Raw genomic sequence first — 17,833 nt, forward strand, 5'->3', positions numbered from 1 at the left:
GCCAAAGTGACAGCCACCTCTGAAGTTCCTCAACTCAGCTACCAGAAACCCAAATTCCAAGGGAAAGACCTGCCCCATCTGCTTAGGCCCCTCCGCTCCCCGGCCCTGCCCTCTCCTCCCCTCCCCTCCATCCCCTTGCCTGCACACAGCCTTGGGCTCACCAAAAGGTGACAGGAGGTTTTGTTTGCCCTGAGGTTTGGCTGGGGTTCCATTTCACAGCTTTTTACTACAGATGTCTTTCTGACCACAGAGTCCATGCTTCTAAAATAGCCTAGACCCTGCCTCGGACACAGCTGTACCCATACAAGGCTAGATCCAAGGTCACATCTCTGACCTCCCTGCACACCAGAACCTTCCTCCCGCTTCACAGGCAGCTGTGAGCAGCCTCCCCTCAGAACCATGTGCTCTGCGTGGAGCTTCTGTCACCAGGTGGAGCTCATGGTTGTAGAACAGGACACTGGATTTGTGCATTGAACAATGCAACTAGAATGAACAGTAAACTTTTTATTAGAATCTATTTTTAAATGATACAAAGAAAAACAAGAAAACAAAACACCAGCAGATATCTTTCAAGGAGATGGAAAGGATTTCTCTTAAGTGCTAGAACTGTGCTCTAGTCTAAATTTGAAACACACTGGGATGTATCTGCTGGAGCTAAGTTTCCCACTCCAGGTAAAGGTGGGTCGATTTCAGAAGAAATCTGTAGAGAGTGTGGGATCTGAAGAGCAGTGACTACAGTGACAGATTGGAGTCCATTTGTCCTAAGTGGCAGGGGAAACTTCAACCTGGACTTCAGCTATGCCGTGGGCTTCCTCTTCAGGCATCTGCCACGGGGGGAAGAGGATTTTCAGCACAGGCGATGGTCAGGGACACCTCGTGACACCACAGTACTGTAACGTGGAGCGATTCTTCACCTTCTTCCTCTGGTAGAACAGACTCTGTGTCAGATATACTGGACAATTCCGAATCAGCAAAACCGAGTCTTGCCTCTTCCTCTTCTGAATCAGGTGTAAGAGAGTCTGCCTCAGACGTAGTGGACACAAAATCTTCCAGGTACAGATCACCTGCCCAGTGCTGTGAATCTTCAGCTGCCACCACAGGAGTAAGTGGTTCTTGTTCACGTGGTGTGGTCAGAGACCACGATGCTGGTTCTGCATCGTCTGCCTCTGATGGAGGGGTGTCTTCATTGTGTGCCCAAGACAGATGCACAAAACCTGGGAGAACTGCTCTCCTGGAATGTGGCTCCTCTGCTGCTGCTTCTGGTGTGGCTGGGTGTGTCTCTGCAGCTCTGCACACATCCACCAAGAGATCCACATAGGTACATGGCAGTGCTGACTCTTCTTCAAGCCCAGCTGGAGACTCAGGGATCTGAGATGCAGAGGACACGGCCATCCTGGCCTCAGCCCCACGCAGCTTCATCTCCAGTGGAGTGGGCACAGCCCACTGAGCAGCCACCACACTTGGCACTCGGGATTGGCTTGGATGAGTCACAGCAGTGTCCCCATCCTGGCTGTCCTGGTCTGGGCTGCCAGGTGCCACCTGCCGGCCTCTCAATATAAACTGCCAGAATGTTCTTCTGGGTCTGGCTTGGGCTTGGGGTCTGGGTCGGGGGTTGATCCAGTGTCTGCAGGTGTCCACCAGGCGCTCTCTGCAGGATCTCCTGGAGTCAGAGCTGGGATTGGCGCTCTTGGTTGGTGACAAAGTGTTTGAGGACCTGGAGTGGGTCTCCTGGGTTGAAACACATCAAACTCTAACCAGTGTGGCCCCTTGCTCGTCCAAGTATGCAGATTTTTCCATACCCTCTAGAGATCCAGATGCTTAAGGCTTCAACCTATAATCCTACCTACTCAGAAGACCGTGATCTGAGGATTGAAGGTCAAGTCGAGCATGACCAGTCACAAATGGAGACCTTTCTCTAATGTCCTGCAAAAGGAAGGCAGTGAATTTGTGGCTCAAGTACTAGAGGACCAACCATAAGCATATTAGCCATGATAATTCAAGCACCAGTACCAGTATCAAACACTCCAACACACAAACAAAACACCTCTATGACATGTTGGCAGGCCTCATGCTTAGTACAAAGGCAAAGTTTCTGCTACACACACCACTGGCCTAGGAGTATATCTTAAGCATGAGTATTTGGGCTTACAAGGCAAAAGCTACAATATGGAAGTCGAAGACACAGGAAAAGACCACAGACCCTCAGAGTTGTTTTAGAAGGGGCAAAGCCCTTCCATTAGATAACAGAGTTGTCTTCACTGACAGAGCATCTTCCTAGGATTCAGGATTGACCACCAGTGTTAGTCAGCAGGCAAACACCATAACCAATTGTGATAAGGTTAACTTAAATATGGAAATGCAGAGTTTGGTTTACCACTTTGGATGTGTAGTTCACTTCTGGTTTTCGTGTGAGATAGAGCCTATGGCTAAAGCCAATATCATGGTAGGAATGTGGAGAGGAAGGAGGCCATTAACTCCAAGACCAGTGTGAAGAAGAGGAACAGACTTGGGTCCTGATATTTCCTGTCCAGAGCTCATCTTTAGTGACAGGACACTCCCCCAACCCTGCCCCTTACAGGGTCCAAACTTGTCCCAGAATGCCATGGGCTGGGGGCAAGTCTTCAGCACACATGTTTTTTCAAATCTTGGACATAGGCAAGCAGAGAGTGCAGTGTGCAGCAGGAGCCAAGGGAGTCAGAAGAAATGAGCCCTCGGGAGAGCATGTGGAAGAAAGAAGAAAGGCTGAGGTAACTGCCAAGCTGTGGAGGAGGTGCTTAGGGGAAGTCTAGAAAATCCACCTGTCCTACAATTCAGCACTACAAGCAACTGCCTCAAAATTGAGGTTTGCCATTGTTTGATTAGCTATGGAGTTGGGGTTTACTTAGCAAGAACTACATGATGGAGGACCCCGATATGGGCAGAAGTCCAGAGATCCTTAGATTGTTGGCTAAGCTAGTTGGAGAGTCTATGTCCTGGTAGAAACCGAACATTAAATAAGAGGTTTGCAATGATCATGGGAGCCTCTTTGTACACACCAGAGTCTAACCTGGATTTTCCAAGGCTGCAACAAACACATGAGGTGACCAGTTACAAGAAATGTTAGGGCTGGGAGCACTGTCTGGTGATATAGTGCTTGTCTAGACTGCAGGTGTGTCTAGGGGCCTGCCTTGAACTATCAAGATGTAAAAATGTCTTTTCAGGGACTCACCAGGTAAGGTGTGGAGGTGGTTCTGAATTCACCTGTTTCTCCTGGAGGCTGAGTGTCCAGGGATGGTGGGGTGAAGGGTGTGGTGTAACAGCAAACCACTGATGAGAACCAGAGAGCCATGGCTACGGGGGAGGTCCCATTTGGGAGTCAGCTGAGAAAGAGGAACCCATATGTGTGTCTTCCGGCTTCACTATGGAGAACACAGACGTCAAGCATCCTGGAAACCATGTTCCAGGGCTGTGCTCAGCCAACTCAAGTGTCCAGACACAGGCAAGGAAACTTGTTCTTGTGTTGCTTAGCAAACTCAGCTGACTCAGTCTTCATCTGATCCTCCGGGCAGCATCTGGTCGGTGTGTAGAGACATTGGAGCAGGCCTTGATCCAGATCTAAAGCCAGACACATTTTAGCCATTTTCCACGAGGGACCCAACAGTGTCCTCATCCACCTAGGGCAGGCCCCCACATGAGCCGGGACCAAGTCTCCTCTGCCCGAGCAACCCCCGTCTCCACACACTACTGATGTGAATCTCAGTGGACTCAGGCAATGAAAGAATCCTACTGCCACATGTGGGCGATGAATACACACCATGGCTCAGCTGCCGTGGGCGTGGAGCCGACAGTGGCTGTGACAGAGCCACCACATAGTGTGACAGTGGAAGGTCAGCCACCAAGGGACATGGCTGCCATGGATCCTGAGCAGGCTGTGCCCACTCCTGAAGGAGAAGCACCTTCCATTGGAAGATGTGCCATGCCATGGCTATCTGCTGAGGACCTCCAGCTGACCGTGGAGGTGACAGAGCTACTGGCAGCTGTGTGCACCGCAGCAGAGTCCCCACATGATGCTCATGTTAGGCATGTTGAAGTGACAAGGCTTGTCTCTCCCAAGACAGAGCCACTTCCAGGGACTCACACCCTCCATGTCCTGACAAACCCTGAGAGGGATCAGACATGGGGCTGGAAGTGGGGTCAGAGGCCCATTACCAACAGGCTTCCCAGACTCTGCTGGGGCTGCTGCTGGGAGAACAGAGTCATGAGAAGGACAGCCAGGAGGTGGGATCTAAGTTGAGTGCTACCATGTACCTATGCCCTGCTTCATGACTTCCCCATTCCTAATCCCATTGTCTTTGTTCACAGGGACTGGAGGTGCTTGGGAGGGAAAGGTAGGGTTGTTTCTAGGAATAGATTTCCAGAGAGAAGCAGTCCACCTACCTGCATTTCACAGCTCCTGTCCTGTGGAGAACAGTCACTGACTGTGAGTCTTCAGTTAAACTGCTGAGAGAATGCTGAGGTCATGGCTGTGGGGGATGGGCCAACGGTGGGCTCTCATCAGAACAGAGACAAGCAGGAAGTTCAGGCCTAGCTCTTGCACATGGCTTGCCCTAAGACTCTGTCTATCACATCTTAAGTCTGGCGACTGACCATAGACAGGGAATCCACTACATGTCAGGACTCTCTGGCTTCCCTCACAGAGGGTGTCTGAGCCAGCCAGGAGGTGAGAAACCTCTCCACTCTCACCTGGGAGATTTGCCACAGGAGATTTCTTGACAGTGGAAATGGAGACAGCTCCCAAAGCATTTCTCTGCCTCAAAAACACAAAACTGAAAAGGCGGATCTCCGGGGAGATGATCCCATGACTGTGTCTTGATGAGATACTCATTTCAAACTAACTACCAAGAAGCCACCAAGTGGTGATATGGCTTCAGTGGTAGATTCCCAATCTGAAGATAATCCTCCTCAGTAGCACAAAATAAGAGAAGAGATAGATTCAAGAAAACACAACCACCACCACAAGCAGCAACACAAACAACCAAAATAAAATTAGGACTGGAGACTGAGTCCCACTTTCCACCTCCTGCAGGACTTCTTCCTTCTGCAGAATCCAGAGCAGCAGCCACACTGTCATGTGAGGCTGCTCTGGGAAATGCAGGGAGGGAGTGGAGGAGGGAGCTCCCAGAAGGAAGGGGAAAGCCAGCTGGGACCAGCTCAGACTCCTCTCTCTCTCTCTCTCTCTCTCTCTCTCTCTCTCTCTCTCTCTCTCTCTCTCTCTCTCTCTCTCTCTCTCTCTCTCATACACATGCACTGACACAAGTACACATGGAAATGTAATACTTGATAAGGATTTAGATTTTTAGAAAGCCAGGTTGGTGCCTCAGTGCTATGGGACAAAGCCAGGATTTCACTGGTGGTGATGATGCTGGTTGAGGATAAACATTTCTTCCCACCCTGTGGCTGGGTGCTCTGTGGAGTACTCTTCCTCCAGTTTAAACGTGGGTGAGGATTTAGTGAGATAGCACTGCAATTCCAGGATAGTCAGGATAAGGCAGAGCTGGGCTGGAGGAGGCAGATGCACTGCCCTGCCGACTTGTATGACACCCAGGCCCAGACCCTAAACTCTGTCCACCAGATACCCTTGAACGCAAGTGACCATACCACCAGTGGAGGGGCATTGGTTGTACAATGGCGATTCCCAGGTCCTGCTAGAGCATCCTCAGTGAGAAGCCAGGCTTGCTGGAAGACCAGGCCGCCCCTGAGCTCTGTAAGTGGGGTTGGCAGGAGCAACTGCAGGGATGAACTGCACCTGAACCCATGTGCAGACCGGTGGCCCAGCTGTGACTCAGTGGTGTCATGGTGGCATCTGTGCTTAGGCTGGATCTTGAGAGCCTGCACCACTGCTTCTTGAGTGATAAGCAGGGGTGCAGACTTCCCTGCAGTGTGGGCGGTTATGCCCGGGCTTGGACAGGGGTTGGGCATTATGGGGTCTAGGCAAGTAGGTAGAGGTTAATGCAAAGCCATTAGGTCAAGGGTGGTGGGGGGCTTTACCAGTGGACCCACAATGGAATGCTTATAGAGTGGCTTAAAAGTATTTCCTTGCTGGAGCCAGGCAGTCTGCACTTAGAGCCTGCCTGGTATCTGCATACACCTAGGGAAACAGGCTGGGGGGGTGGGGTCAGTTCTTCAGGGCCCATCCTAAGATGGGTGAATAAAGACCTTGAGAATGTGGGGAGTACCTCTGAGTTTGTCTGTGCTCCAAGCATTACCGGGAAGGACTGCCTTTCCACTCCAGTATGACCCAGGCCCATCCTCAGACAGCAGTGACACCCGCTCCTGCTGACTTGCAGGTCTCACGCACCCAGTGGGTGTGAGTGGAAGTCAGTGTACACGTGGGCTGGGTAAGATTTGTCCTTAGGTTTCTGTCACTACTTCCTGTGGCCTCCTCAGACATGACTTTGTGACTCTGCTCTAAGTGAAGGATAAACTCAAATGCCATGGCTGCTTTTCTGTGTCAGGAAATAGCACATTGTTGGTAAGTATTAACAACCCTCCTAAATCTCCACCATTCATTTCCCGAGGACCCACTCGTGTGAGTTTGCTGACATCAGTCAGTGTTTGATCCATAGGTCTGACCTCCTCCACCTCACTTTGAGGTTTATTCAAGTTGTCTTCTAGTCATGGTTTCTGTGTATGAGTCACGCAGTCCTCTGTTGTGTTGTGGTTGTTTCCTGTCTGGGCCTAGGATGAACAGTTTACTATGCAGGTATTACCTGTGCTGTGCTGTGTACATACGTGTGGTTGTATAACTAGGGTTCGCATGACCAGCATTAGGAAACACATAAGTTAAAGTGGTCAAGGTGAAGGCTCTGTGGAGGGATGGGTGGAGGGCAGGTCTAGAACGTTTCCATCAGGCCTGAAATTCCCTCCTGCCCTTTGCAGTCCACTGACACCATTCTCTTTCACCTCACGGAATCCATCTGCTTTCCTACTCTATACAATTATCTTGCTGTGCCTGCCTCTAGAGCAGGAGCAAATACTGGGAAGGAAGCAGGGAGCAAAGGCACCTTCCACACTGTTGATGAGAATGTAAATTCCTGCAGCCACCATGGAAGGCCATGTGGAGGTTCCACAGAAAACTAAAACAGAATTAACCTATGACTCTGCTATGCCACTAGGGGGTACTGTTAGCTCAAGGGATGTAACTGAACAGACATACCTGCACACACATAGATTCTGCTGCATTATTTTTAATAGCCTGTCTGTTTGCTGAAACTACTCTAAGGGTCTCATGGCAATTGCTTTGTCTTTATACAGATATGCATATATATATATGAGATGCTTATGTGAAAATATATATGTGATCTGTAATACATGGTATATATATTTTGTATATCACATATCACATATACCACTTATTTAATATATACACATATGAAGCCATAGACACACACACACACACACTCATACACATATATACACAATAAGGACAGAGGTTAGTGATCTTGAATTTTTGATACCAGAAGGCTGATGGAACAATTGATTTTGAAAGACTGGCTGGAGAAAATAGCTCCTCAAAATCCATTTGAAATTAATTAAGAAAAAGGCAGAATAAGCTGGAAACATGACTCAAGTGTTTGAACACCTTTATCATTCTACATATTAGCTTAGCCTTGAGTTTAAACCCAAGTACTTTCCACCTTCAGTATAGAAAAGGACATAGTAAATGGCACAATGAAAAATGAACTTCAAGAGGAAAGGGACAGGAAAGGGCGTTAAGATGAGGTGAATTACTTTGCAACACTATTTACCATAGCAAAGATATGGAACCAACCCGGATGCCCCTCCGTTGATGAGTGGATCAACAAGATATGGTATTCATTATACACAATGGAATTTCTGCCATCAAAAAGAATAACATCACCCCATTTGTAAGAAAATGGAAAGACTTAGAAAAAATCATATTAAGTGAAGTAAGCCAGACTCAATGGTTTCCCGCATTTGTCATAATCAGTAGAAACCTTGGCCTCTCCTAGCAGAGATTTACAATAGAGCAAAACCTAGATACATAAGGCCATATAGTATGAAGCTAATTGAAAGGACCTCTAGGATATAGAAACAAAAGACATATAATGAATGATTGTTGTTCTTAATGTACTATGTTATCTCTCATCTGTTTTGCTGTCCCTTGGTTATCTCATATTGTTACAGCATTTTACCTCGTTATCTGATATATTGTATATATGCTTATTTGGTTATTTGAAATAGGATAGGCAAGGGGGGAAACAAGATGAGGGGCAGGGTTGGGAGGAGGGAAATGCGGACCAAGACATAAGAAAGGGTAGCGATGTTTGTGAAGTAATGCACCTTCTATCTGGAGAATATAATGTAACCCTTCTATTAATTACAATAAAAATATATGAAAAAAGATGAGGTGAATTAGATTACCTTCATCTTGTAAATATTAAAATAAACCCTGTGTACAAGTTGTAATAAGTTTAAAATAAAATTATAATTGTACATATAATATCAATAGTACCATTCATAGAAACTTTTGTTTTTTGCTCTCTAGTAATGGGCCTTGACCTCAGAGTCTGGTTGCAGTTTTGCAGATTTCCCCCCTGACTGCAAGTACTTTACCACTTGATGCACAACTCCAGTTCTATCCTTTTGCTCTTAACTACAAATAAGAGTCTCATGGACTTTCCTTCCCATCATGCTTTGGAATTCTGATGCTCTTATCTCAATTTCTTAGGTAGCAAGAGACACAGGTATGAGCCAGGGGCATCTTGCCAATAGTCATTCTAACATCATGCATTAGCCATACAAGGCGAGATTCCAGCGTAATGTTTCTACACATGTATATAAGAGCCAGACCAAGGGGAGGCATTCTTAACTAAATAGTCTCATTCTCTTTGTGAGAGGAATGGTGATGGTGGCTCCACACTGGTTCTTGGCCCACTACAGGGATGTCCTTTTCTGGAGAATAAAATCCTATTTCCCCAAACTATTCATGGCATATAATACATTTGCATCCTCAGGGATCCTCAGCTCTGATGAAAGAGAGAGAGGGTGCTAGTCAGCACTAGTGATGGGGACTGGAACACACCATCTCAGAAGCTCCCACAGACCAGCTGTGGGCCAGGGGGTTGCCATCCCTGCAGTCCACTGCCAGGACTGCCAGGGCCCGGGACCCCTCCCTGCCTGGGAACTGAATCTTTTGAAATTCATTTTGTCTTGCTCATCAGAACTTGGGGCTCCAGCTCATGCCAGCTCTGCCTGGGTAGCAAAAGGATTCCCTGCTGCCCCACTGATGTCTTGGGCAGGATCTCCAGGCACAGCTGGCTCTCCAGAATGCACAGCACCTTCCAAGAACACTGTCCCACTGACAACAAGAAGGACCCCAAGGAGTACCACAGGTTAGGCTTGGATTCAGGTCCCGGGCATATAGCATGCATTCCAGGGGCCTCTAACCTAGTGAGGCGCCACCATTCAGCAAGGTGCACCGGTCCTACTAGCTCTTCTTCTCCCCAGTCTCCTCTGGCCTTGAGTTTCCTGTCAAGTGAATCTACAGTGTCCTCACCTCCTTCCCACATTTCTCATGTGCATTCTTAAGGCACACTAGGACTCTGAATTCCTTTCCAGGAAGAAGGGAACCCATGCCAGCTACACAAGGAGAAAGATGCAGAAAGCTGATGAAGCCTTGAGGATAAGCAAGGGACTATCAATGCTGGTCATTTAGACAGCGGACCTGCTTGGTTCTTGAGCTCACTACAAACACAACACAGCAGTCATATGAACAGTAGCCTTCTAGTCCTGAGACTACACACTCTCTCTCTCTCTATGTCTTCGTCTGTGTCTATCTCTTGTCTCTCTATCGCTTTCTTTCTACCCCTTCTCTCTCTCATTCTCTCTGTCTGTCTCTCAATTCCTGTCTCTGTCTGTCATCTCCTCAGATACTGGATACTCTGCACTAATTACGAAGTGGATCACAGGGTAGAGAGGATCTGGGTCTCTGAAGTCTCTGAGATCTCTCTAGCTCTCTCCAGACCTGCACATGGACTTTGCATCCTCTTTCCAGTACACTGACTCTGCTCCTGAAAGTGTGTGTTTGCTGCCACTTGCATGGATTGCACATCTGATCATGGGTGGACTAGGTTTGCAGTTTTGAGGATTGAAGGGGCATCGTTCAATCGTTGAGGGGAGAAATCAAGGGTTTCTTACATGGTAGGCAAGTAAGTCCTTCTCCCATGGACATTCTAAAGCCCTGCTTCCCACTTAGACATCACAAAGAGTCCTCCAGTGAGGGCTGTGCTCACCCTGTTCCACAGCAGCTGCAACCTCTGTCCTCCAAAGTGATGTCTTCTGCCCTGCCCCTTCCCTCTGCTGGCAGTCTGGGAGGGCTGTGCAAGGGCAGGCATATCCAGGAGAAGATGGGCAGTGATGTTGCCCATGGCATGCAGTGCCCACTTGTTGCTAGTGCCCAATGACGACCTTCTGCTGCTGCCCCTGCACTGAGGTTGAGCAATGCCCCCACCTTCCCATTCTGCTATGTCCCTGGCTGTCTGCTTCTGACTCACTTTGATCCTCTGAGATGACCTGCACCAGCTCCAAGTCTTCTGGACTCAGGCAAGCAAGTGTTTCTTCCTGGCCTTGATGATGATGTCTTGGGTCTTCTCCTGGTTTGACACCTGAGTCCCAATAGAAAAAAACCATCAGGTCCACAGTCCAGTTTACCTCCCTTCCATCAAGTCTGTGGCCCGGGATCATCTGGAGCCATCTCAGTGCACAGCAGAAGAAGCCATGGAGTGCTGCTAAGGAGGAGAGCAGAAGGGGAAGAGGAGAGCTCTCAAAGCTGCCCTGTGGGAAGGATGGGCCTTCCACTCTCCTCAGCAGGGTGCCACCTCCTCCCAGACAGAATCCCATTTACATGTTGTGCCTATGGACTCAGGAATCAAGTATGCATTTCCAAATGACTTCCCAGAGAAATTCAGCCAAGCCCAAGAGAGGGAGGAGGCCCAGAGGCAGAACGCCAAGGCCTCCTACCACCAGGCCTGCTCTGGGGCTGCAGAATGCAGTGGTGGAGGACACAGCCTACATCAGTTTGTGCTCTCTGAGGCCCTCACCAAAGCAGACAGGAAAACTCAGCCTCCTAACTAGCTGCTAAAAACAGCCATTGTAACGTGTGGCTTGGAGAAGACTGGATTGAGGAAAACTTCTTGAGGAAGCATGAGGAAGGAGAGGCTACAAATGATTCCTGCACAGGTGAGCCCTTGGAAGAGGAAACAGACTTCTGGGGCAGTTCACTGTGCACAGACTCTACTGTTGGTGCCTTGCACACCAGCCAGGCTCTTACCATCTTGACTGGCTCTGACACCACCTTGTGGCTTCGAGCTGGCTTGGCCAAGCACATTTTTCGGGGATTGCAGCCTACTAAGCTGCAATCCCTCCTTCCATCCCTGACAGCCAATTTTCTACTGGATATCTGCTGGGGAAAAATCCTGGTCCTGGCATATTGAAGACACCACGGGAATGCCATACTGCCCCACTCACCAGGATGCTCTTGTAGACATGTCCTGTGTTCTCAGGCAGGCTCCCCCTGCTTGTGATACAGAGGCATGGGGGAGCTGCTGCTGTCCACATCTAAGCCCCAGCTCTGGCTTTTGCTTCTGGTGGCCTCCATTGTCTTGGAGCTGAAGAGAAGCTTGGGCTACAGCGTGTCACTCTTATCCAGGCTGACACTGAAGTTGAATGGGAGGCACAAGCCCCCATCTGCAGGGACAGAAACATCAGCAGAGGCTGAATGTGTGTGGGTATGCCACCACCTTGGAGGAGATCAAAGGCTTTCCAAAGAATCTGGGGGGCGGTAAGTGTGGGGGGGAGTTTGTGCAAGAACAGGCCTTCCCTGGATTCTTGGTTGTACTTCCAATTGTCATAGGAGTGGGGTAGAGGTGTAGGGTATCCCCTTTGCTTACTCTTGAGAGGATTCTCCCTTGAGGCTCCTGTGCAGTTTGGAGCAGGAAATGGCAGCTGACTACATGCTCCTCTGTGTGGTTCTTCAGGGGTATCCCAGTTGCTGCATCTGCTGGCAGTTACACACTTAACTTGCTCCTGAAATGTCAGCTGGAAGCTGGAACCGAAACTGAGGTCAGTGTTGTGGACATGGGGGCTTCAGAGAAGGTCTGGCTTACTGGAGGAAATTCCCCAAGACCACTCCCAGAGTCTGGTCTCCACTCCCCTGCTTGATTGCTGCTCAAGTTTATGATCATTGGCCTTCACCCATTCCAAACCACAGTGCGGATTTGAGGGATGGATCCAAGGACACACAAGAGGAGGAAAGTGAGGCTCAGAGCTGAGGCCTCTGAGCCCATTAACAGTGCTTCTGTCAGTGAGAAGGCAGCCCAAAGCACTCACAGCAACGCCTGTCCACTCATCTCTTCCTGGCTTCCCAGTGACTGAGAGCTAGGAAGGTTTTGATGGTCAGTCTAATGCGGGCCTCCAGGGCACAGGATAAGTGGGGCAGGGTGTCACCGTCGTGATCATGCCATTGTCAGAGTTGGCCTGGTTTTCAGAGCCAGGTGCCCATGCCACATGAATCCCTCCAAAGAGCCCTTAGGGTCTCAGTCACCGTGGGACACATCTCAGCCCTTCCCGACCCCATTTTAGGGACAGCCCTTCTCTCCTTCCTCTATGTCAGGCCACCCACCTGGAATCTTCACTGAGCCACTCCAGGGCCCTGAACCATGACACAAAATTTTCTTCTCCCAGGAGATAGTAATAACTAAAACTGTGTTATATTTAACTACTCCAAGATTTCATCTTCCTGGGCAGAAAGAGCAAAGGACAATGACGGGACTGGGCTGGCCTGAGCTCCCTGGGAAACGCCCCCATCCTCTGTGTGTTCTGGCCCCCAACCCTCCACTGAATATCCCAAGGCTACACGGGATCTCACAGCTGTGTCCTCACACTCAATCCTGGGAGTTCTCCTGGATGCCCCTTCCATCCCACTCTGACTGGGTAGGACCTCTTCTATCTACCCATTGTCCCCATGCACATAGGGCAGCTGAGGCAGGCCTCATTGAACCTCAGTGCCTGTCAACACCCTCCTTGTCCTGTGTGGCCGCCAGCTGTTACTCACCTTAAGTAATTGCAAGATTTTATGTATTTCCTGGAAGGGAGAAGGGAATGCAGTCAGAATGGGGCCCCTCCCTTTGTGAACTCCAGTGAGGACCAATTCTAGCCTGGGGATCATGTGTGCATACACAGGAGTGGGACCCACTCTTAGAAGAGGGCTGGGGACCCAATGTGAGGTCAGGTTCAAGGACTGTGTTGTTAAACACTTTTGTGCTAGGAGATAGACTGTTTCTTCAGTGGAAAGGCCTTCCTTGGGCCAGAGGTTGTGTGTCTCAGGAAAGCTGGGCTTCATTTGGGCTCGACAGACCTCCCTGGAGGGATTTCAAGTTCCAGCTGGGCTATGTGGGCACAGCTCAGTGGTCGAGGAGATCCTGGTAGCCCCTGGCCAGAGGTGCCTAGGACTGAGCTCAGAGGATGTCCTTGGGGCTGTCAGAATTTTCAGAGCCCAGGACTTTCAGGGAAACTTTTCTTCCATCTCCAGGATCCCACTGGGCCCTGGCTACTCAGATCATGGACACTCTGATAGGCCATGTCAATCATCCTCAGATCTGTCAAGAATATTATCAGGTTGGGAGCTGGAGTTTGGCCTAATGGTAGAATGCTTGCCTAGCTCGCACAGATACCCGGGTTGATTCCTTGGTACCACATACATAGAAAAAGCAGGAAATGGTGCTGTGGCTCAAATGGTAGAACTCTAGCTTCCAGAAAGTCCAAGGACAGTGCTCAGGCCCTGAGTTCAAGCCCCAGGACTGAAAAAAAGAATTCTGGGCCAGGAGTTTGGCTTACTGATAGAATGCTTGCCTAGCATGCACAAAGACCTGGGTTCAATGCCTCGGTACCACATACAGAGAAAAAAAATCAGAAGTGGTGGTGTGGCTCAAGTGGTAGAGTATTAGCCTTGAGAAAGCCCAAGGACAATGCTCAGTCCCTGAGCTCAAGGCCCAGGACTGGCAAGAAAAAAATAGAATATTCCCAGATGGGAACGATGGGCTTGATTGGGTTGGTGATGATCAGGGCCAGGGCCACCCATACACAATCCCACAAGACTGCTCTGCCAGCTCTCTCCCCACAGGACTTCCCACTGCACAGTGTCCTGGGGATAAGGGGACACGCTCAGTCTTTCCTTCTGGGACTCTACACTGTTCTAGGTCCAACTCTGCCCTGGCCTATGCAGAACGCAAAGTTACAAGTGCACTCATACCCACCCTTCCCTGTGGACTCTGCCAATGCCGGCTTCTGCTGGCTCCAATTTCTTCATCCACTCTGTCCCCTAGCTCACCAGAGTGGCCATCATCAAGGGTGAAAATCACCCCTCTACTTGTGTACCCTTGGCATTGAGAAGGAAGTCCCCAGAGGTAGGCAAGGCTGTGTTCTTTCTCCCTCGGGTCACTGGCCCAGGTCCTGGTTGCTTCTCCTTAGTGGCAAACTTGCAGGTCTCCTGCCAGGATGGAGCATGTTCCATGTGAAGACTCTGGCCCATCAATTTTCCTAGTGCCTTCGTCTTCCTCTTGGAACTGACATGGCCTTTATGCTGGACCATCCCTCCTACAAGCTGGCAGCCCAATTCCAGCTCAGGCTCTGCTCCAGCCCTCACTGCTATGCCATCTCCCCTGGGAACCCCGCCTCCTGTGTCTGCTTCCTCATCTGGGTAGTGTGCCTCATGTCAGGGGGAGAGACTCAGGGTCTCCTGCCTGCTGCCTGCCACTGAAGATACACCCTGGGTGGCATGTTGGGCCAAGGCCTCCTCAGGACTCTGCAATAGTCATGTCTTTGTCCTGTTTGGGCAGCTCCAATACCAGACTAGGTATTCAGTCTCTCCCTCAAAGGAAGAGGAGAACGCTAAAATCCACAGAGGGCTGGTGACCCATCCACTGACTTGAAGTTCAGCAAGGAAGGGGACCTTGAGCCTCTGAGCAGAGTCCAATCAGCTAGTGTTTCTCTGTGTGTGAGGCTCCCTAAAGGAGGGGAACACACAGGGCGAGCACCATGGGCCTTCTTCACAGTCCTTTCTGACCCCAGCTGAATCAGGGAGGGTTTTAGACTCAGGGGAAACTTGACATTTCTCCTGATCCAGTCCTCGTGGGCCTGCTAAGGAAGCTGCCTCTGTGCAGCTGGGAGGGGAGTTTCCTGGCCCAGTTGTGTATTCCAGTGTGCTCTGTGGAGGGGCTGCTCTTTGTGAGGCAGCTACCAGAGAAGTCAGGAGAGAAGCCCAGGCAGTTTCCTCTTACCTCATTTTTTTTGTTTTCTAACTTTTTATCCCGAGTTTAAAACATCTCAGGGCCTCAATGTGGCCCTTGAAATTTGAATCTACAGGAGCTTGACCCTTTGAGCAACACTTCCATTTCCCCTTTGAGACAGTACGTCTTAGAGAATTCACTGCTAAGCTAGCTAGGAATAACAAAGCTAAGTAGTCCTCTTTTCTTAGAAGGAAGATGGTTGGAGGGAAGAGGCAGTGGTGCTTGGCAGGACCATTTCACAGGACCCTGGGCTGTCCACAGCTGCAGCTGCTGGCTAGGTACCTGTCAGCTGAGCATGAGCAGCATCTGCTCTGTAGCTGGGCTCAGAGCCACACACTGGCTCCAGATGGATATGGTGGGTCTGGGTATGAGAAAGCAAGCCCAGGGAGTCTTAAGTGTGCCTAGCCCCTAGGAATGCCCTGTAGTAATCGCATTAGAGCAGGCCTCTTTTGGACAATGCCTCTAAACAATTAGGCTCAGGAGTCAGTGGGAGGCATCTGGAGACAGGGAAGCATGGTCTTGGAAAAAAGCAGCCATTTCCTCTGAGGCTTAGAGCACATTTCTCACAAGAGGGATGCTGGGGCCCTGGGGAATTTGAGTTCCCAATACTAGGTATCCAGTGGTCCCTGGAAAACCGTGGCTTCCTCTACAACATCGCTTCCTCAAAGGCCCTGTAGGACTGCACATGCCCTGACCTACATAAATGCCTAACTGATTTCTCTTTTCCTTCCTCCTCAAGAGAAGTGAAGGTGTTTTCACAAGGGCTTTCAGGGTGGCAGTGATTCCTTCATGTGCCACCTCCCCCTCTGCCTTCTGGTCTTCACCTTCTCACACATTCTTATACCATACCTTTAGCAGGAGCTCTCTTGCTCATGGCAGTTGGTTTTCATGAGCAGTCATGTTGGCCAGCTTGTGGAATGTCATCAAGGAGCCTCTGTAGGAGGGGCAGAGAGAAGGTGACAGTTGGAAAAGGGGGTGGGGTGGGGGGAGGGAGTGGACTCCAGTTTAATGAAGCAAACAGCCTTTCTGTGGCTGCAAGAGGATTGAAGAGGATTTCACTGAGCTCCAGTGACATGCGGGCCAGGAACAGATTTGTCTTCCTGGCAGAATGTGGTAGCAACCAATTTCGACCAGACAGCTCAGCTTTCATTTCTCTTGGACAGAGATGTGTGGCCCCTAAAGAAAACTGGGTAGGCAGGAGTCAGCAGGATTGCTTTTCAAGTCTGTGTAACACCTGATGGTCAAGAATTTTCTAAAATGTGTTACAATTGATTGGGACTGATTTTAAAAGAGAAAAACTTACACACATAATTCTTCAAAGTTCTTCTAACCCTCAGGTGTCTGTTACTATTTTTTTCTTGCTTTGCATCTGTATTCTTAGTGTTCAAGAGAAAATATTAAAGTAAAAAATTACCAAAAAAACTGTGTGTGTTCATATTGAGGCAGACAAGAGGTGCCTTAGCTGGGAGGGCCTTGGCAGGAAGTATTCCATCTAAGGGCTGCAGCCTGGATGTTTGGGACCAAGCTCAGTGAGTGTGATGCCTCCCTGTTTGCCTACACACCATCTACTGTGTGGTAGGGACCCACCTGCAGACCTCTTGCCATGTTCTCTGTAGACAAAAGATGGCTGTGTTTTGAGGGGAGAGATGATGGTGTGGACTGAGAAGTTCCTCAGGAGTTAAAAACCCTGCACAGGAAGTCTGTGTGAATCTTTCTTGGCACTACCGCCAACTTCATGTGCTGGAAAATAGAGAGATGCTGGAAGTACAGGGCGTGGACAGGGACCTCGGCCTACAAGGAAGGATGTGGCCTGCCCATGGACTGAGTAGCAGGACAGTGAAAAGAACAGACAGGGAGTGGCCTGTGGGTGGCTTGCTTTGGAAGCCTGTGCTAAACACGGTGGGACAGGGCTTCAGTGAGGGTTCTGATCACAACCCCAAGATTCAGTAGAGAAAGTCCAACCACAAAAGAGTCTCTACTGCACAGGCTACAGCATACCACGGCCACCTCAACCCAGAATCTGTGCATCCTGATCTGGGGCCTTCATACCATGGTCCCCCAGGCAGGCGGTGATCACACAGGAGGACACTTTGTTGAAGGGTGTCACGATAGCCCAGATACTGGGGACTAAGTGCTCACTGCCTTTCTTATGCCTCTGGGATCAGATGGAGCCCCCGCAGTACTGGGTCACTACCAGCTCGCACAGATCCTAGGGAAGATGGCTAGTGTCACCAAGCTCTGTCACACACCACAGTGCGAGGTCCAGACTCCGGGATCCCTGTCCCCACACACAAGAAGACAGAGCTCAGAGAGTGGAGAAGGACCTTCATCTTGTGCGTGTACTGGGTCTGCTATCTGATCCCACACTCATTCCTTTAGGGACTGCAAGGAACAAGGGCTCCCCAATTTCCTCTGTCCTTCCAGAAGGCTGTGTGGTCCAGGCAGCACCTTCTCTGGGCCCTGGGCCAGCCACCTCATGTCTGTTT

The 17,833-nt window shown here is 49.8% G+C and overlaps 1 protein-coding gene across 1 annotated transcript; it reads right to left on the bottom strand.

Annotated features, from left to right (window-relative positions):
* Nucleotides 1-640: 640 nt before the first annotated feature.
* Nucleotides 641-3,328, bottom strand: LOC150060121 (uncharacterized). The gene is made up of 2 exons (XM_090337784.1): nt 3,209-3,328; nt 641-1,728 (listed from the first exon to the last, which is right to left on the bottom strand). Exons 1-2 carry the CDS (start codon nt 3,326-3,328, stop codon nt 817-819), a joined length of 1,032 nt encoding a protein of 343 aa, XP_090193910.1. The 3' UTR covers nt 641-816.
* Nucleotides 3,329-17,833: the final 14,505 nt, after the last annotated feature.

The sequence above is a fragment of the Megascapheus bottae genome, chromosome 8, assembly GCF_031878675.1.
Source record: "Megascapheus bottae isolate mThoBot1 chromosome 8, mThoBot2.hap1, whole genome shotgun sequence".
NCBI classification, from domain to species: domain Eukaryota; kingdom Metazoa; phylum Chordata; class Mammalia; order Rodentia; family Geomyidae; genus Megascapheus; species Megascapheus bottae.

What these genes read in the sequence shown, in the direction of transcription:
- LOC150060121 (XM_090337784.1), bottom strand. Translation starts at nt 3,328, where the DNA reads ATGGCTCTCTGGTTCTCATCAGTGGTTTGCTGTTACACCACACCCTTC. An exon ending in CCACCTCCACACCTTACCTG is followed by an intron (nt 1,729 to 3,208) that starts GTGAGTCCCTGA and finishes GTTTCAACCCAG; the next exon opens with GAGACCCACTCCAGGTCCTC.